This window comes from Puntigrus tetrazona, chromosome 7 (assembly GCF_018831695.1).
Source record: "Puntigrus tetrazona isolate hp1 chromosome 7, ASM1883169v1, whole genome shotgun sequence".
In the NCBI taxonomy this organism is placed as follows: Eukaryota; Metazoa; Chordata; class Actinopteri; order Cypriniformes; family Cyprinidae; genus Puntigrus; species Puntigrus tetrazona.
This window is the reverse complement of record NC_056705.1, coordinates 28,743,098-28,764,424: the sequence shown is the minus strand read 5'-3', so window position 1 is coordinate 28,764,424 and position 21,327 is coordinate 28,743,098. Positions and strand designations below refer to the sequence as shown.

Below are 21,327 nucleotides of genomic sequence, written 5' to 3'. Positions count from 1 at the left end.
GGTTGACTTTACACAACCCACATATTGATTGGGCCCAAAGGGGTTGTTAAGGCCTGGGGAACTAACTGTCAAGTTTCTGATACTTCTTTCTGCTGCTCTTCCAAGCTTTTAGAGGCTTTTCAAGGACCCTCAGATGACATCCCCATGTGGAGAACAACATCCTCTTCTGATACTCAATCCACAGAGGTCATGGCCATCCCCGAGATGAGGTCAGTCACAACCAAATCTCTAATTCAGTGTCCCGAGTTATCCCGAGTTCCCCAGGAGTATGTAGACCTCCAGGAGGTCTTTAGTAAGACTCAAGCAGCCACATTACCCCCTCACAGATCCTATGATTGCACTATTGAATTAGTTCCTGGTACATGCCCACCACGTGGAAGGCTCTATTCCTCTCTGGCCCTGAGAGGTTGGCAATGGAGAAGTATCTTGAGGAAGCCCTGAGCAATGGACTTATACGTCCATCCACATCACCTGCAGGAGCGGGTTTTTTCTTCGTTGAAAAGAAGGATGGGGGACTTCGACCCTGCATAGACTATCGAGGGCTAAACCGCATTACCATCAAGAACCGATACCCTCTTCCTCTGATGACCACGGCTTTCGAGATCCTACAAGGGGCCACTATCTTCACTAAGCTTGATCTGCGAAATGCATACCATCTAGTTAGAATACGTGAAGGGGATGAGTGGAAGACGGCTTTCAACACACCAACAGGGCACTACGAATACCAGGTAATGCCATTTGGCCTAGTCAATGCCCCAGCCGTCTTCCAGGCCTTTATTAATGATGTTCTCAGAGAAATGTTAAATACATTTGTGTTCGTTTATCTGGATGACATTTTGATATTTTCTCGCAATTACCCAGAGCATGTTCAACATGTCCGACAGGTCCTGGCCCAACTACTGAAACACAGACTTTATGTGAAGTTGGAAAAGAGTGAGTTTCATGTTCCAGAAGTTTCCTTCCTTGGTTTCAGGGTATCAAGGGGCAGCCTTCAGATGGACCCTGGCAAGATACAAGCTGTATTGGACTGGCCTCAACCTACGTCAGTTAAACAGGTACAGCGCTTTCTTGGCTTTTCCAATTTTTATAGAAGATTCATTAGGAACTTCAGTTCCATTGCCGAGCCCCTTTCTGCATTGACCAGGAAGTCAGCAAGGCCATTTATGTGGACCTGTAGAGCAGGTCAAGCCTTTAACAAACTAAAGCGACTCTTCACATCTGCCCCAATCCTAACCCTCCCTGATCCAGAGCTGCCTTTTGTGTTGGAGGTGGATGCCTCAGATGTGGGAGTGGGAGCTGTCTTGTCACAGAGATGTAAGAGTGATAATAAGCTTCACCCATGTGCTTTTTTTCTCGTAAGCTCACCCCGACACAGAGAAATTATGATATTGGAAACCGGGAGTTACTGGCTGTTAAGATGGCTTTGGAAGAGTGGAGGCACTGGCTGGAGGGGGCCAAACACCCATTCTTAATCTGGACTGACCACAAGAACCTTACTTATATTCGGGAAGCAAAGAGACTGAATGCCCGACAAGCCCGCTGGGCCCTCTTTTTCAACCGGTTTGACTTTACTCTTTCCTATCGCCCAGGTTCGAAGAATCTCAAACCAGATGCACTCTCAAGGCAGTTTGAGCCACCAGAAGTGGATTCCTGTCCAGAACCCATTCTCCCCAACGTGAGAGTGGTAGCTCCCATTCAATGGGACGTTGAAACTGCGGTCAAGAAGGCCCAGATGCAGCAGCCAGGCCCAGGTAATGGCCCTCCAGGTCGCCTTTTTGTTCCTAACTCTCTACGCTCTAAGGTTTTACAGTGGGCTCATGCTTCTCTTCCTTCTGGACATCCTGGAACTACTAAGACATGCAAGCTCATCCAAAGAAGGTTCTGGTGGCCTAGATTACAGAGGGACGTCCGGGAATTTGTTGCCGCTTGCATGGTCTGTGCCCAGAACAAGGAGCCAAGGACCCACCCTCATGGCCTGCTGCACCCACTCCCCATTCCAAGACGCCCTTGGTCTCACATTTCGATGGACTTCATCACAGGCTTGCCACGGTCTCAAGGAAACACGGTAATCCTAGTAGTGGTTGACAGATTTTCAAAGGCCTGTCACCTCCTACCTTTGCCCAAGCTCCCACAGCCGGCCAAACTGCGGAACTGTTGATGAGGCAGGTGTTCAGGATCCACGGGTTTCCACATGATATGGTTTCTGATCGGGCCCACAGTTTACTTCCCGGTTCTGGAAGGCATTTGGCAGACTCATTGGATCCTCCATTAGCCTGTCTTCTGGCTTCCATCCCCAGTCTAACGGCCAAACTGAGAGGGTAAATCAAGAGATTGAAAAGACTCTAAGATGCCTGGTTGCAGACAACCAATCTACATGGAGCTCTCATTTAATATGGGCCGAATTTGCACATAACACCCTTTACCATTCCTCCATAGGCATGTCACCTTTTGAGTGTCAGTTTGGTTTCCCCCCTCCTCTATTTCCTGGACAGAAGCCAGAGGTGGATGTTCCAGCTGCCACAAGGCTATTCCAAAGGTGCCGACGGGCCTGGAGAAAGGCCAGAGTGGCTTTATTAAGGGCTGTCCAACAACACCGGGTGCATGCAAACCGTCTCAGGAGGGCAGGGCCCACGCTTCGTCCGGGACAAAGAGTATGGCTCTCAACCCGAGACCTTCCTTTGCGGGTGGAATCCCGCAAGCTGGCCCCACGATACATTGGCCCATTCAAGATCCTCAAGAGGATTAATCCAGTCTCTTATCGACTCCTCCTGCCTAGGGCTATGAAGGTGCATCCCACTTTTCATGTCTCCCGTTTAAAACCTGTTGTTTGCTCTACTCTGTCTTCAACTAGGAACCCCCCCCCAGTTCCTCGCATGTTGGATGGCCAGCCAGTTTACACAGTCCGAAGGCTGCTGGATTCTCGACAGGTTCGTGGAGGCGTCCAATATCTTGTGGATTGGGAGGGATTTGGTCCAGAGGAGCGGTCCTGGGTTCCGGCACGAGATATTTTAGATCCCACCCTTATCTCAGAGTTTCGCCGAGCCCAAGGGAACAGTCGGAAGAACGTCAAGGGCCGTTCCTAGAGGAGGGGCTCCTGTAATGATCTCATCCCTACACTGCTATTCCACTCCCACCTGCAGGATGCCCTCCTTAAACCCTTTGGTTATGCTTCCCCAAAGACTCTAGATGGCACCATTGTACCTAATCCTGTTTAATACGCTCTTCATTAGCCCTGATTCCCTGCACCTGTGTTTAACCCTTTATAAGTGTGCTTGCTCTCTGCATCTATGTTCAGTCTTGAGCCTACGTACTGTGGTTGCTGGCTCGCAAGTCAAGTTTGTACCTTGTTGTACCTTTTTTGACCCCTGTGTCTATTTTCTGTTCCTTGTTTTACGGAAGCTGGCTATCCAAATTTGTTTGTACTTTGTGACTTTAGTTTCATTAGTAAAGATATTTTTTTGTTTGAAGACTCAAGTCTCCTGGCTCTTTTGCTCTTCTGCTCTTGGGTTTCAATGCCTGGAAGTTAGCTTCAGAGCTAATACCACCTGCTCAGAACACCAGAGACCAGGGTTCTAGTCCCGCCTAGGGCGACCCCTGACAGTGTGTGTGTGTGTGTGTGTGTGTGTGTGTGTGTGTGTGTGTGTGTGTTGGGATGACATCAAGGGATCTAGGAGAGCAGTATTTGAGCCCAAAGAAAATCTGCGCTCTGCTGTCTGTCTCTCTCTCTCTCTCTCGACAGATAAGCAAACACTACAACTGCACAAGAGCCACAAGTTACAAGCAATATCAGACAGTGAAAGTTTACAGGTCAGATGTGTGAAAGATGTGTGACAGATCTCCGTGAGATGAAGCCACTATTCCTCCCACTTAAACATGAGCTCGATCTCTCAAGACAGAGACTCCTGGCATCTTATAGTCTGCTGTAGAGAGAATCCAGCTCCTGACACACAGGGCTGTTAAAGGAATAATGCTGATTCAGCATAAATTACTACAGATTCAGAGATAGGCAGTTATTTCCAAATTATTTCCAGTTGTTTAAGCAGAAATGTGTTCGTTACAGTCAGGCACTTGAAGCTGAAGTGAATACATTTTTGTTAAAATCATTACGTATCAAGTGCAAAAATGTGCTTTATTCACGATGAAGCACAGCTATGAGCACTTCACCCAAAACACCAGAAGAGTAGAGCAGAAACAGTTGTGAGATAATGAATGAATCACAAGAGAAAGGATGAAAACAATAGACAGAATGTGAATGAGTCTGAGCAAAATAACCTGCCTGACAGAAAAGACAGAAAAACTAGACAGTTATCAAGATCAAATGAGTTCTGTGTCATTTTATTTTATTTTACCTTTTCAGTTTTTAATTATTATAATACACACATCTCCAGTAATAAAACTAAACCAAGAATAATAATGTGCCAATCAGATGAAATCAATATCAACAAAATTAATGTAGTCATTTTTTGCACTAAAGAAGTGTCACAGAAGTGCACAAAATCAGCATTTACTCTTCAACTCAGAAGTGACATGAAAGTATTTAAACTCATAATCACAAGGTTTTCAGATTTTTGTTAAATTATTCTGATTGATATTAGATTCATTAAAAATTCGACTAAAACGTCCAGTAGGTGGCGGCAAGTCACCGTTTAAACGATTCGTTCAACAGTCGATCAAGAAAATCTCCTAAAATGTAAGTCGCGTATTGTTTATTGTTTCCAAAATCAATGTCACTGTATGAACGTATTCATTTCATTTCATTTCATTTCATTTCACTTGGACTTTCCAGTTTACCAGTTTAAATGATCCGATCTCAAAAACCTAACTTGTGCCACAAAGCAGGGTTTTTAGCGGTTTAATGCGCTTCATGCATGTTTGCTTATTGCTTTACCTCGTCAAAAACGAAGCGATATACAATTAGATAATTAATATAAAGTATATTAGATATGAATGCTATCGTGATTTATTCGCATTTTTTAAATTCGCATTCTTGTCAGCAGAATGACGTGACGTGATTTCTATGGCAATTAGAATGTTGTAGAAAGACCCGAAAAAACGTCATCAGTTTGTTGGTTGAAGTTTCGGAGTATCTTGATAAGTCACAAACGGTTTTATCGTGAGACAGCTACTTTTTTGGCTAAAAAAAGCTAGTGATGGAGTGCTGTGTACTTCTAAAATACACCACCAACACGGCCGTGTCCCATCTTCATCAGCTTGATGAGACGCCTGTTGGTCCCGGTGTGAATGATGATGGGAGAAAAGTGAAAAAGGCAGAGAGGAGCTTCTGGAGGTGGCCTTTTGGGAGAGCTGAGAATGATGGACAGAAAAAGGAGGCAAAGATAGAGAAGGAAAGGAAGAATGGCCGGAAATGGCCCGCTCTTAGCTTTCATCTCCACAGATCTGGAAAATATGACCTGGTCGAGGCTGAGAAGAAGTTCAAGTGTGAGGCGGGAACATATCAGAGACGTGATAATGGTACAATCATATAAATGTGCTCTGATTATACAAGTGGAAATGAAAATGAATCGATTCCTCAGTGACTGAAACCTCTAGTATCTGCTGTCATCATTACATCAAGTATTTAGAACTGTAGAGATCAGAAATTTAGAAAGGTTGAGAAAAGTTGAATTTAGAAATCAAGTCCAAATTGGCCCTAAATACAGAAAAGCTGAAATTTGAAGATGCAGCATCTTATATTAATACAATTGATTTTGAATTGATTCATATTATAGCTCCAGCTTCAGAAGGCCCTCCTGCTGCTGAAGAACAGCCAGAGCAGGACGTCCTGGGCAAGGGTAAGAATAATAAATCAATGAGAGTTAGAAAATGTTATTTTGGAATGATACATTTTGTAAAAAGGATCTAAAACCGCATTTCACACTAACTACAACTGTTCACCTTTTAATAGGCCACATCATGAGAAATTATAAAATCGGTCCCAAGCTGGGTTCAGGCGGATTTGGTTTGGTGTGTGAAGGAACCATAATGAGGATGAACTCAAGGTTTTATTACATTTTTTTGGCTTCAACAAACTTTTTATTCTTATAGTTTATTTCTTCAGGATTCATGAACATCATGACCTCTTTGCTCATGCTAACTGTTAACCCTTTGTTTTGTTGATCAGGTGGCTGTGAAATTTTCAGTGAAGGCACCAAACATGCCAAACATCTCAGTGGTGAGTAGTCTGCACTCTCTGTCATTACTTCTCAGTCGCTGTTTTCAATTCATAGCATCTTATATTTATGTTAATCACTGCCAATGATTGGTCAACTGTCTTGAAGTCTTTATTTGGGAAACCACCTTCATCGAACAGTCATGCTTTCTCTTTTAGCCTGGTCATCCCAATCGCCTGCCGTTGGAGATCGGCTTGACACTCATGGCCAATAAGGGCCCCAGCGCTCCTCAAATAATTCAACTGCTGGACTGGGAAGAGGAGACGGACCACTACATTATGGTTATGGAGCGGCCCTCACCTTGCATGGATCTGCTTAGTTTCATGGAGCTCCACGGAGGAATCCTCGACGAGCGCACGGCGCGTCGTCATCGCGGCAGGTCATTTGTGCCGCTAAGGCTTGCTTTGAGAAGGGTGTCTTCCATCGGGACATTAAACCGGAGAACCTGCTGGTGAACCCGGACACCATGGAGGTCAAATTGATTGACTTTGGTTGCGGGGCCCTTATGAAAAAATCGGCCTTCAAAGACTTCTGTGGTACGTTACACAAACCATTACTCACAAAAGAAAAAAACATGTAACGTGTAGTCGGCATGCTGTGGAAGTGTATGAACATCAGACAACATCTCTTTCTTCCAGGCACAGAACAGTACTTTCCTCCAGAGTACAAGTTCAAGGGCACATACCATGCCAAGCCCATGACAGTGTGGTCTTTGGGGATTGTGCTGTTTGAAATGGTGTGCGGGGATTTTCCCACAGCGGGCGACCTGTACTTGATCGCCGCCAACATCTGGACCAGGCCAGGCCTGTCACAAGGTGAGATCTTCATCAAACACAAAAAAGAGCAGGTGTGAAGTATAAGCTAATAATGAGACATCTCTTTGTTTTTGCACAGAATGCTGCGATCTGATTTGTGATTGCCTGCAGCCGAAGCCAAAGAAGAGACTTGCTCTAAAGAAGATCCATCTCCATGACTGGTTTGAAGTATGTTAAACATTACATTAAGTACATTAAAATTGTGTTTTTGTTTCAGGTCATGGATTGAGACAAGATGTCACGTCCACTCTTCTGTTCTCAGTCTGCGCTTCATCTGCTGGACCGACACGAGTGACCTTTCCTTCCCTCCATTCAGGCCTCAATATAGAGCCGAGCCACCCCGTCCTTGACTTCAAGCAGCAATATTTGCGTCTGGCTGTATTGCTCAATAATTTGTGTATTGATCTTTACTGAATAGTTGTTTGTAAATCATTATTATATTCATATACTTGTCTCATAAATTAAAGTATTAAAAAACTGGTAAGAAAACTGTATAAAAAAACCTATAAGAAATGTATAAGAAATTTGTAAGACATTTATTTTACAATAAATCTGTAAGCAAATAAATAATAAGTGTCTGTTCATAATTATATTGCATTGTTTATATTGCAAATTAATTTCAGTCCCTTCTGAAACTGTTACGGCCACACAGCTTCCTGTCATGATCACAGACCAAACATCTACTGTTATCTGACATCTCTCACTTTTAAAATGAATAGAATTAAAGATATTTATCAGAGATATTTAAAAACTATACATTTGTTCACCTTTAGATGAACACTTGTGATGTTAAGTTTTGTCACCGGTCACGTGGTAATAAAGATTGAAAAAAAATTCAAAACAAAGGTATTATAATCAAACACAACAACTAAAAGTCGGAATACTTTTATTTGAGGTTTCATACAAGTACTTTATGATTAATTTATAATAAATTATAGCTAGGTATAATTAATAATAAATATTTAGATTATATTTTAGAATTAACTGTAGCAGAATTAACGTTACAGTTATTTCATCTGTTTGTCCACCGAGCAGACAATATAATTCTTTATCAATTCTAAGAAAGCTTATTTTCCTGGCCAAGGAAGAATAGCTTTCCTACTCTGCAGTACTAGCAGTAATTTAGCATGTAGGAAGGGTCAACATTCAGTGACTTCAAATTGTGAGCAGACAATTAACTGTGAATATAAGGGATTTAATCAACAAGCTATAGATAACATACAACATATTAACAAGCACACACACACACACACACACACACATATATATATATATATATATATATATATATATATATATATATATATATATATATATGATACAGCAAAGTAAGGAAGAAAGAGAGAGAGAGAGAGGAGAAGAATGCTAGTATTTCACATCAATTAACTACAACCTAGTGAGAATCATCAAAGAATCAAAATTCACCTTAAAAGGGGCTCAAACTTAAACACGCATCCAACTAGTTATAAAAGTTACTTGCATTAGTTTTTGTTGCTGCAAAAGAATCCTGATGACAAGAAGTTCTTGATGATTTCTCTAGGTGTGAGCTGGGGAACCTCTGGTTCCTCTTGAAAGGTAAGAAAGTCCACAGCGAGATGACAAAGTTATTTGAAGGTAACTACCAGAAGGTTGGACTCAAGAGTTGAGTCTGTAGAGAATCCGTCTCAAAGAAAGGAAGGAATAGTTGGTGTTAGGGACTTTTGATAGTTCCCTGACACACCCACTGCTTGATTGGAATTGCCAATCAGAGGCATGGATTTTGAGCGAGAGAAAAGTTTCTTTGTTTGCTTTTATGGCCCATTGGCATCTTTATTGCTGGTCTGGAGAGTTGGAGCAACTTTACTCCAAAACACAGTAAAAATGGTATGATGCACTTCATGATTCTATGCGGTAAATCATCATTTGAGGCATGACAAGAGGATCGTTTGATACCATGAGGTATAAGTGTTCATAATAATGGCTTAAAATAAAGAAAATGTCCCTATGTGTGTGCGTGATTCGTATTGCAATGGCGTGGCCAGACCACATCTCTAGTGAATCCATAGGTGAATGGCACGGGGGTTTGTTACTCCTCGTTGGAATGGGTTCGGGGCTTTGATGTAGGGACTAGAGAGCAAATCTGTTTAGCATCTCTGTGATAATGGGGGAACCACGGGCAATTTAACACCTGCAAAGATGTAGACATGAGGTCCAGGTGTGTAATTTATCAGCAAATGTTAAAAGGTGAAAAGGGTCCTTTAAGACAACGACCAAATAAGCATCTTGATCTTAGCCAGACGCTACAACATCTTTTTACCAAGGGCATGATAAGAATAAACCCCAGTCTAACCACTTAAAGACACATGATGAGATGTAAGACGAACAGAAGTAAATGTATACTCAGGGCTACCAATGAGAGACTGAGGCTTAGTGGTCACAGTGGTTATATATCAACCAGCCTCTCTATGAGACTGGCCGACTCAAAATTAGTCTATTTATCATCTGCAATGCACACAGGAAATTAGACATTTTATAAAAAGAAATGAGCTTTTGAATATAAAAATATTATACACACTTTTGGTCGTTGAATTACTGAGGCTGAAAACCTATACCTCAAAAGACCAAGAGATGATCTTTAAGGTATTATCCATTCTCCTCATGTTTGATGGATGTTTAAATGTTCTCATCAATCAAGAATATGATATATCATTGGGTGAACTTGATGAATTTAGATCAACTGCATGTGAATGAACTTTAACATATTTTTAAGTTCAGTGCAATTCATTTAGGATATGTATGGGGTTAAACTAATCCTTTCAAGTGACAACCAAGAGGACAATCTTATTCATGTAGATTGCAAAGTGCTGGTTTGTCTAAGAACAATGAATGCTGTGTCTATGAGAGATGCTGCAGAACAGTAAGGCAAAACAAAATTGCACGTGACACAGAAAGAAGGAGGAAAGCATCCGTGTGGGAACGCAATAAAGAAACAGAGTTGTAGAGAGGACAAGGACATGAGGATCTCCCAGAGGAGAGTGTGTCAAAAAATCTAACGTTACCTTACACATTTGGCTGCTGTTAATTACATTTCTACTAATATACAATCTACCTAATATGACACTACAATTACTTCTAAAAGTGTGTTCTTTCAAGTCTCACAGTGACTTGCTCAGATTATATAATATGACTTGATAGAAAAATAGATTGAGTTACCACATAAAGCACATGAATGTAACACTAGACTAATGGTTCTCATCTGGTTCTGTTTCAAAATTAAGTGACAAAAACAGGGAAAAGACAAAGATGCCACAAAGCATGTTTATGCATGTTAAATGTTTATTACAAAAGTGTAAAAGAAAGTTTACACGTATGAATATTTACAGTAGTCAAACATTTCAGGTATGATTTTTTACGATAGATCACTCCAGAAAAGTTTCAGAAAAGTCCTCAGTCCATAGAATAAACGTAAACGTTGGGGGAAAAAAGGAACGATGAATCCAATGAACACAAGAGTCTCCTTGCGTTTTTTGTAGTGCAAAAGGTTTATATAGTGCAACAGTTGGTGTGACGATCAGTATTGAAGTAGCTTGGTGGGAAATGCCACTAGGAACAGATGAAATCCTCTTGGAATAATGGATAAAAAAACCTTCAACAACAAATCGGCCGCATCGGATCTCACAGGGTTTATGATCACAAATTATCTGCTTCAACATCATTTGATCATACGTGATCTGTCAAGCACGTGCGCTCCCTCTGCAAACATGCGTCTCCTATTAGTGACGTCATGCACAGCGTGCATGTCACGACGATCATTTTGCTTCGGTTAATAGTTCTTGTAATTATCCTAAAATGTACAGCATCACAGCATAACTATTTTAATACCGTTTCAGTTTTTTCTTTATTGAAAATAAATGATTATCAATGATAAATGTCTTCTATTTATTGTCATTATTTGTAGTCAGCTCACTTCTGACCTGGGTTTCAGTGAAGTCTTCTGGTAATCGGGCAGGAAACCACCGAGCAGATTTGTGCCATTAGTAAGTTGAGCTCAAGAAACATTGCTTAATATAATAGTTTATTAACTATTATTAACTTTTTTTTTTTTTTTTTTTTTTATTAATACTGATTCATGATCAGAACAAATCTGTAAACCAACAATTGAGAACCACTGCTCCAAAGCATTTATATGAAAAATGTAAAATGTGTGGGTTCCTGTGGGTGCTTGGATTCCTGAAGTCTACCAACTGGCCCTCGTTTCGTGTGGGACCTAGATCATTTTTAGAGGAATTGAAATTGAAGGTGAAAGGTTAGAAATCTGCCGTTAAGTTTCATATTAGTCACAATAAAAGACACTCACCTGGGAATGCTGGACTACCTGGAGGGCCTGGCATTCCTGTCTGACCAACAGACCCATCAAGACCTGGTGCGCCCTCTCCCAATGGACTACTGCTATGGACAATGTTATGTGGGACCAAAATACCTGGATGTCCCTTAGGACCAGGAAGACCTGAAAGCACAATAACCTCTCAACATCATCATCCAAGACAGCAGTCCTGCGGGAAACAGAAATAGTTCTATAAGATTATCTACTGATCTAGTAAAGATCTAATTATCAACTAATTCAATTAAGTTCTTGCTGTAATGTGTGCCATTACAGAGAATTTAGAACGTGTCAAAAGCTTCTCATTTAATATTCAAAAATGCTCTGCCTCTCTCTTGTGATGTTGATTGGTTGATGAGAGAATCACATCTTTTAAACTATCAAGACTAGGATTTTCATTCCTTGAGGTTCACTTTGGGTCGATGTCGATGAAACAACCTTGTGATTTACAGAAAAAGCATTGTAAGATTGTGCATTACTTACAGTTTGCTGAATTAGCTGCTTTCAGATTTAATAAAGCTGAAACTAATTTGTATGAACTCTCCATTACTCTGTACCTCTTTTACGAAGCAATATTCAGTCAAATGCCTGAACATATACGACACGAACCTGGGCGGCCTCAGACATTAAAAATAAATCTGTTCCCTTCATGATCCTGCAAACTCTGGAACAATCTCCCTAACGCTGTTCGGGAAGCAGACACACTCTGTCAGTTTAAATCTAGATTAAAGACACGTCTTTTAACCTAGCCTACACACAACACTCTAATACACTTCTATTGTTCAAATCCATTAAAGGATCGTTAGGCTGCATTCATTATGCATTCATCTTATAGTCTGCTGTTTCTAGCATCTGTAAAACTGCGTTTTCCATCTTAAAATATATCTAAATTACGACCTATGACATCTAATGCAGAAATATTAATTCATCTTTATGACCTCAATATTAGATTATTGCAATGCTTTATTGGGTGTTGTTCTGCAGCTTAATAAACAAACAGAAGCTAGTCCAAAACGCAGCAGCCAGAGTCCTTACTAGAACTAGGAAGTATGATCACATTAGCCCAGTTCTGTCAACACTGCACTGGCTCCAATCAAACATCGAATAGATTTTAAAATCCTATTAATTACCTATAAAGCCCTGAATGGTTTAGCTCCTCAATTTTTGTTTCTTCTTCTTATCACATTATAGTCCTGCACGTCCTCTGACTCTCAAAACTCTGGCCATTTGATAATACCTAGAATATCAAAATCAACTGGATTACAGCAGATCATTTCTGCATCTAGCACCAAACTCTGGAACAATCTCCCTAACTCTGTTCATATAAGAAGCAGACACACTCTGCCATTTTAAATCTAGATTAAGACACATCTTGATAAAATTAGCCTATGCGTTACACAAATACACCTTTTATTATTCAAATCCGTTGATTTTTAGGCTGCATTTTAGATTTGCTGGAACCGGAACACTACTCATAAAATACGATGTACTTGTGACACTAATAAAAACAATGTCATCTATTTTAATATTAGTCCTGTTTCTTTCTCAATCTGTTTTCACAGTTTGTATCAGACTAGATGGTGGATCAGCACCCAGAGATTATGTTCATCAGAGACCAGAAAACCTAGATTTTCCCGTCGACAGATCACTTCTCTGATGCATCTACACACACGCACACACTAAGTCATTTACACTACCTGACACAGCTGCGTGTAAAATGTGAACTGTGGTTAAGTGTGTGTGTCCGGTCAGAGGAGAACTGACCCATGGGTCTGATATTGGACCAAGGTTTTCCTTCTCCATTCATATGCATGGGGTTTTGTTTCTTGCCTACTCGCCTCTTAGCTTGCTTGGTTCAGGACACTTAACTTCTCTGACTATCAGTTGAATTGACTACAGAGACCGTTCTGCATTTAATAAGAAATTGGTCACTGGATTACTATATATCCCTGCTCATTATACTGTAGCAGTGCTTTGATAAACAACCTGTGTTAGTTAAAAGCGCTATATAAATAAAATGATTGATTGATTGATTGATTGATTAGATTAGCTGGAGCTTTAACACTCCTCATAAAACACAATGTACTCGTGACATTGTAAAAGAATGGCATCTTTGCTAATATTAGTCTGTTTCTTTCTCATTCTGTTTCTCAGCTTGTATCCAGATCAGATGGTGGATCAGCACCCAGAGATGATGCTCATCTGAGACCAGAAAACTCACACACAAAGTCGGTTTGCACAATTTAGCTGCAATTAAAATTGAACTGGAAATGAAATGCTGGGAGTCCAGCCAGAGGAGAAGTGGCCCTTAACTGAGCCTGTTTTTGTTTCTTTCATTCTGTATGGATGGGCTTTTAGTTCCTCTGACTTGCTTAGTTGGGGACACTTCATTTCTAGAGATTATCGTCAGTTGGATTACAGAGACCGTTTCTGCATTTAATAACAAATTGTTCAATCTTGTCATTATAAGATCCCTATCATTGTACTCTTTTATTTGATACTGTTCAGTGCTTTGATAAAATTGTTAAATGCGTTATATAAATAAAAGTGATTGATTGATTGAGAACAGGTCCATTTCCACTTGATTTCAAACATCCATAAGGTGAAATGAACTGTTTCACTAATAAGAAACATGTCAGGCATTTTAAAGTATTACTATTTTATTATGTATCTCCTAAGAGGCTCAATCTGGTAGCTGAGCCAGTCTCTTACAAGAAATGAGAAGTGTTTTTCCCTAACATCTCTTCTCTCACTCATCTACCCACAGCACATATACAGTACATATACTGTGTGTGTGTGTGTGTGTGTGTGTGTGTGTGTGTGTGTGTGTGTTTGGGATGTGTGTTTGGGATCAAGGGATCTAGGAGAGCAGTATTTGAGCCCAAAGAAAACTGCGCTCTGCTGTCTCTCTCTCTCTCTCTCTCTCTCTCTCTCTCGGACAGATAAGCAAACACTACAACTGCACAAGAGCCACAAGTTACAAGCAATATCAGACAGTGAAAGTTTACAGGTCAGATGTGTGAGAGATGTGTGACAGATCTCCGTGAGATGAAGCCACTATTCCCCTCCCACTTAAACATGAGCTCGATCTCCTCAAGACAGAGACTCCTGGCATCTTATAGTCTGCTGTAGAGAGAATCCAGCTCCTGACACACGGGGCTGTTAAAGGAATAATGCTGATTCAGCATAAATTACTACAGATTCAGAGATAGGCAGTTATTTCCAAATTATTTCCAGTTGTTTAAGCAGAAATGTGTTCATTACAGTCAGGCACTTGAAGCTGAAGTGAATACATTTTTGTTAAAATCATTACGTATCAAGTGCAAAAATGTGCTTTATTCACGATGAAGCACAGCTATGAGCACTTCACCCAAAACACCAGAAGAGTAGAGCAGAAACAGTTGTGAGATAATGAATGAATCACAAGAGAAAGGATGAAAACAATAGACAGAATGTGAATGAGTCTGAGCAAAATAACCTGCCTGACAGAAAAGACAGAAAAACTAGACAGTTATCAAGATCAAATGAGTTCTGTGTCATTTTATTTTATTTTACCTTTTCAGTTTTTAATTATTATAATACACACATCTCCAGTAATAAAACAAAACCAAGAATAATAATGTGCCAATCAGATGAAATCAATATCAACAAAATTAATGTAGTCATTTTTTGCACTAAAGAAGTGTCACAGAAGTGCACAAAATCAGCATTTACTCTTCAACTCAGAAGTGACATGAAAGTATTTAAACTCATAATCACAAGGTTTTCAGATTTTTGTTAAATTATTCTGATTGATATTAGATTCATTAAAAATTCGACTAAAACGTCCAGTAGGTGGCGGCAAGTCACCGTTTAAACGATTCGTTCAACAGTCGATCAAGAAAATCTCCTAAAATGTAAGTCGCGTATTGTTTATTGTTTTCCGAAATTAATGTCACTGTATGAACGTATTCATTTCATTTCTTTTCATTTCATTTCACTTGGACTTTCCAGTTTACCAGTTTAAATGATCCGATCTCAAAAACCTAACTTGTGCCACAAAGCAGGGTTTTTTAGCGGTTTAATGCGCTTCATGCATGTTTGCTTATTGCTTTACCTCGTCAAAAACGAAGCGATATACAATTAGATAATTAATATAAAGTATATTAGATATGAATGCTATCGTGATTTATTCGCATTTTTTAAATTCGCATTCTTGTCAGCAGAATGACGTGACGTGATTTCTATGGCAATTAGAATGTTGTAGAAAGACCCGAAAAAACGTCATCAGTTTGTTGGTTGAAGTTTCGGAGTATCTTGATAAGTCACAAACGGTTTTATCGTGAGACAGCTACTTTTTTGGCTAAAAAAAGCTAGTGATGGAGTGCTGTGTACTTCTAAAATACACCACCAACACGGCCGTGTCCCATCTTCATCAGCTTGATGAGACGCCTGTTGGTCCCGGTGTGAATGATGATGGGAGAAAAGTGAAAAGGCAGAGAGGAGCTTCTGGAGGTGGCCTTTTGGGAGAGCTGAGAATGATGGACAGAAAAAGGAGGCAAAGATAGAGAAGGAAAGGAAGAATGGCCGGAAATGGCCCGCTCTTCGCTTTCATCTCCACAGATCTGGAAAATATGACCTGGTCGAGGCTGAGAAGAAGTTCAAGTGTGAGGCGGGAACATATCAGAGACGTGATAATGGTACAATCATATAAATGTGCTCTGATTATACAAGTGGAAATGAAAATGAATCGATTCCTCAGTGACTGAAACCTGCTGTCATCATTACATCAAGTATTTAGAACTGTAGAGATCAGAAATTTAGAAAGGTTGAGAAAAGTTGAATTTAGAAATCAAGTCCAAATTGGCCCTAAATACAGAAAAGCTGAAATTTGAAGATGCAGCATCTTATATTAATACAATTGATTTTGAATTGATTCATATTATAGCTCCAGCTTCAGAAGGCCCTCCTGCTGCTGAAGAACAGCCAGAGCAGGACGTCCTGGGCAAGGGTAAGAATAATAAATCAATGAGAGTTAGAAAATGTTATTTTGGAATGATACATTTTGTAAAAAAGGATCTAAAACCGCATTTCACACTAACTACAACTGTTCACCTTTTAATAGGCCACATCATGAGAAATTATAAAATCGGTCCCAAGCTGGGTTCAGGCGGTTTGGTTTGGTGTGTGAAGGAACCCGCAATGAGGATGAACTCAAGGTTTTATTACATTTTTTGGCTTCAACAAACTTTTTATTCTTATAGTTTATTTCTTCAGGATTCATGAACATCATGACCTCTTTGCTCATGCTAACTGTTAACCCTTTGTTTTGTTGATCAGGTGGCTGTGAAATTTTCAGTGAAGGCACCAAACATGCCAAACATCTCAGTGGTGAGTAGTCTGCACTCTCTGTCATTACTTCTCAGTCGCTGTTTTCAATTCATAGCATCTTATATTTATGTTAATCACTGCCAATGATTGGTCAACTGTCTTGAAGTCTTTATTTGGGAAACCACCTTCATCGAACAGTCATGCTTTCTCTTTTAGCCTGGTCATCCCAATCGCCTGCCGTTGGAGATCGGCTTGACACTCATGGCCAATAAGGGCCCCAGCGCTCCTCAAATAATTCAACTGCTGGACTGGGAAGAGGAGACGGACCACTACATTATGGTTATGGAGCGGCCCTCACCTTGCATGGATCTGCTTAGTTTCATGGAGCTCCACGGAGGAATCCTCGACGAGCGCGCGGCGCGATACGTCATCGCGGCAGGTCATTTGTGCCGCTAAGGCTTGCTTTGAGAAGGGTGTCTTCCATCGGGACATTAAACCGGAGAACCTGCTGGTGAACCCGGACACCATGGAGGTCAAATTGATTGACTTTGGTTGCGGGGCCCTTATGAAAAATCGGCCTTCAAAGACTTCTGTGGTACGTTACACAAACCATTACTCACAAAAGAAAAAACATGTAACGTGTAGTCGGCATGCTGTGGAAGTGTATGAACATCAGACAACATCTCTTTCTTCCAGGCACAGAACAGTACTTTCCTCCAGAGTACAAGTTCAAGGGCACATACCATGCCAAGCCCATGACAGTGTGGTCTTTGGGGATTGTGCTGTTTGAAATGGTGTGCGGGGATTTTCCCACAGCGGGCGACCTGTACTTGATCGCCGCCAACATCTGGACCAGGCCAGGCCTGTCACAAGGTGAGATCTTCATCAAACACAAAAAAGAGCAGGTGTGAAGTATAAGCTAATAATGAGACATCTCTTTGTTTTTGCACAGAATGCTGCGATCTGATTTGTGATTGCCTGCAGCCGAAGCCAAAGAAGAGACTTGCTCTAAAGAAGATCCATCTCCATGACTGGTTTGAAGTATGTTAAACATTACATTAAGTACATTAAAATTGTGTTTTTGTTTCAGGTCATGGATTGAGACAAGATGTCACGTCCACTCTTCTGTTCTCAGTCTGCGCTTCATCTGCTGGACCGACACGAGTGACCTTTCCTTCCCTCCATTCAGGCCTCAATATAGAGCCGAGCCACCCGTCCTTGACTTCAAGCAGCAATATTTGCGTCTGGCTGTATTGCTCAATAATTTGTGTATTGATCTTTACTGAATAGTTGTTTGTAAATCATTATTATATTCATATACTTGTCTCATAAAGAAAACTGTATAAAAAAACCTATAAGAAATGTATAAGAAATTTGTAAGACATTTATTTTACAATAAATCTGTAAGCAAATAAATAATAAGTGTCTGTTCATAATTATATTGCATTGTTTATATTGCAAATTAATTTCAGTCCCTTCTGAAACTGTTACGCCACACAGCTTCCTGTCATGATCACAGACCAAACATCTACTGTTATCTGACATCTCTCACACTTTAAAATGAATAGAATTAAAGATATTTATCAGAGATATTTAAAAACTATACATTTGTTCACCTTTAGATGAACACTTGTGATGTTAAGTTTTGTCACCGGTCACGTGGTAATAAAGATTGAAAAAATTCAAAACAAAGGTATTATAATCAAACACAACAACTAAAAGTCGGAATACTTTTATTTGAGGTTTCATACAAGTACTTTATGATTAATTTATAATAAATTATAGCTAGGTATAATTAATAATAAATATTTAGATTATATTTTAGAATTAACTGTAGCAGAATTAACGTTACAGTTATTTCATCTGTTTGTCCACCGAGCAGACAATATAATTCTTTATCAATTCTAAGAAAGCTTATTTTCCTGGCCAAGGAAGAATAGCTTTCCTACTCTGCAGTACTAGCAGTAATTTAGCATGTAGGAAGGGTCAACATTCAGTGACTTCAAATTGTGAGCAGACAATTAACTGTGAATATAAGGGATTTAATCAACAAGCTATAGATAACATACAACATATTAACAAAGCACACACACACACACACACACACACATATATATATATATATATATATATATATATATATATATATATATATATACAATATATAAAGTAAGGAAGAAAGAGAGAGAGAGAGAAGGAGAAGAATGCTAGTATTTCACATCAATTAACTACAACCTAGTGAGAATCATCAAAGAATCAAAATTCACCTTAAAAGGGGCTCAAACTTAAACACGCATCCAACTAGTTATAAAAGTTACTTGCATTAGTTTTTGTTGCTGCAAAAGAATCCTGATGACAAGAAGTTCTTGATGATTTCTCTAGGTGTGAGCTGGGGAACCTCTGGTTCCTCTTGAAGGTAAGAAAGTCCACAGCGAGATGACAAAGTTATTTGAAGGTAACTACCAGAAGGTTGGACTCAAGAGTTGAGTCTGTAGAGAATCCGTCTCAAAGAAAGGAAGGAATAGTTGGTGTTAGGGACTTTTGATAGTTCCCTGACACACCCACTGCTTGATTGGAATTGCCAATCAGAGGCATGGATTTTGAGCGAGAGAAAAGTTTCTTTGTTTGCTTTTATGGCCCATTGGCATCTTTATTGCTGGTCTGGAGAGTTGGAGCAACTTTACTCCAAAACACAGTAAAATGGTATGATGCACTTCATGATTCTATGCGGTAAATCATCATTTGAGGCATGACAAGAGGATCGTTTTGATACCATGAGGTATAAGTGTTCATAATAATGGCTTAAAATAAAGAAAATGTCCCTATGTGTGTGCGTGATTCGTATTGCAATGGCGTGGCCAGACCACATCTCTAGTGAATCCATAGGTGAATGGCACGGGGGTTTGTTACTCCTCGTTGGAATGGGTTCGGGGCTTTGATGTAGGGACTAGAGAGCAAATCTGTTTAGCATCTCTGTGATAATGGGGGAACCACGGGCAATTTAACACCTGCAAAGATGTAGACATGAGGTCCAGGTGTGTAATTTATCAGCAAATGTTAAAAGGTGAAAAGGGTCCTTTAAGACAACGACCAAATAAGCATCTTGATCTTAGCCAGACGCTACAACATCTTTTTACCAAGGGCATGATAAGAATAAACCCCAGTCTAACCACTTAAAGACACATGATGAGATGTAAGACGAACAGAAGTAAATGTATACTCAGGGCTACCAATGAGAGACTGAGGCTTAGTGGTCACAGTGGTTATATATCAACCAGCCTCTCTATGAGACTGGCCGACTCAAAATTAGTCTATTTATCATCTGCAATGCACACAGGAAATTAGACATTTTATAAAAAGAAAATGAGCTTTTGAATATAAAAATATTATACACACTTTTGGTCGTTGAATTACTGAGGCTGAAAACCTATACCTCAAAAGACCAAGAGATGATCTTTAAGGTATTATCCATTCTCCTCATGTTTGATGGATGTTTAAATGTTCTCATCAATCAAGAATATGATATATCATTGGGTGAACTTGATGAATTTAGATCAACTGCATGTGAATGAACTTTAACATATTTTTAAGTTCAGTGCAATTCATTTAGGATATGTATGGGGTTAAACTAATCCTTTCAAGTGACAACCAAGAGGACAATCTTATTCATGTAGATTGCAAAGTGCTGGTTTGTCTAAGAACAATGAATGCTGTGTCTATGAGAGATGCTGCAGAACAGTAAGGCAAAACAAAATTGCACGTCTGACGCAGAAAGAAGGGAGGAAAGCATCCGTGTGGGAACGCAATAAAGAAACAGAGTTGTAGAGAGGACAAGGACATGAGGATCTCCCAGAGGAGAGTGTGTCAAAAAATCTAACGTTACCTTACACATTTGGCTGCTGTTAATTACATTTCTACTAATATACAATCTACCTAATATGACACTACAATTACTTCTAAAAGTGTGTTCTTTCAAGTCTCACAGTGACTTGCTCAGATTATATAATATGACTTGATAGAAAAATAGATTGAGTTACCACATAAAGCACATGAATGTAACACTAGACTAATGGTTCTCATCTGGTTCTGTTTCAAAATTAAGTGACAAAAACAGGGAAAAGACAAAGATGCCACAAAGCATGTTTATGCATGTTAAATGTTTATTACAAAAGTGTAAAAGAAAGTTTACACGTATGAATATTTACAGTAGTCAAACATTTCAGGTATGATTTTTACGATAGATCACTCCAGAAAAGTTTCAGAAAAGTCCTCAGTCCATAGAATAAACGTAAACGTTGGGGGAAAAAAGGAACGATGAATCCAATGAACACAAGAGTCTCCTTGCGTTTGTAGTGCAAAAGGTTTATATAGTGCAACAGTTGGTGTGACGATCAGTATTGAAGTAGCTTGGTGGGAAATGCCACTAGGAACAGATGAAATCCTCTTGGAATAATGGATAAAAACCTTCAACAACAAATCGGCCGCGCCGGATCTCACAGGGTTTATGATCACAAATTATCTGCTTCAACATCATTTGATCATACGTGATCTGTCAAGCACGTGCGCTCCCTCTGCAAACATGCGTCTCCTATTAGTGACGTCATGCACAGCGTGCATGTCACGACGATCATTTTGCTTCGGTTAATAGTTCTTGTAATTATCCTAAAATGTA

At 39.8% G+C, this 21,327-nt stretch overlaps 1 protein-coding gene and 1 pseudogene across 1 annotated transcript; both read left to right on the top strand.

The window, feature by feature from the left end:
• Window positions 1-6,110: 6,110 nt before the first annotated feature.
• LOC122349651 (serine/threonine-protein kinase pim-2-like) lies at window positions 6,111-7,308 on the top strand. Its single transcript, XM_043245776.1, is given in 5 exon segments — window positions 6,111-6,172; window positions 6,329-6,536; window positions 6,539-6,706; window positions 6,809-6,985; window positions 7,065-7,308. Coding segments are annotated over 5 exon segments (669 nt in total). The 5' UTR covers window positions 6,111-6,154; the 3' UTR covers window positions 7,163-7,308.
• Window positions 7,309-16,511: 9,203 nt separating this feature from the next.
• On the top strand, window positions 16,512-17,851 carry LOC122349692 (annotated as a pseudogene).
• The last annotated feature ends 3,476 nt before the right edge of the window (window positions 17,852-21,327 follow it).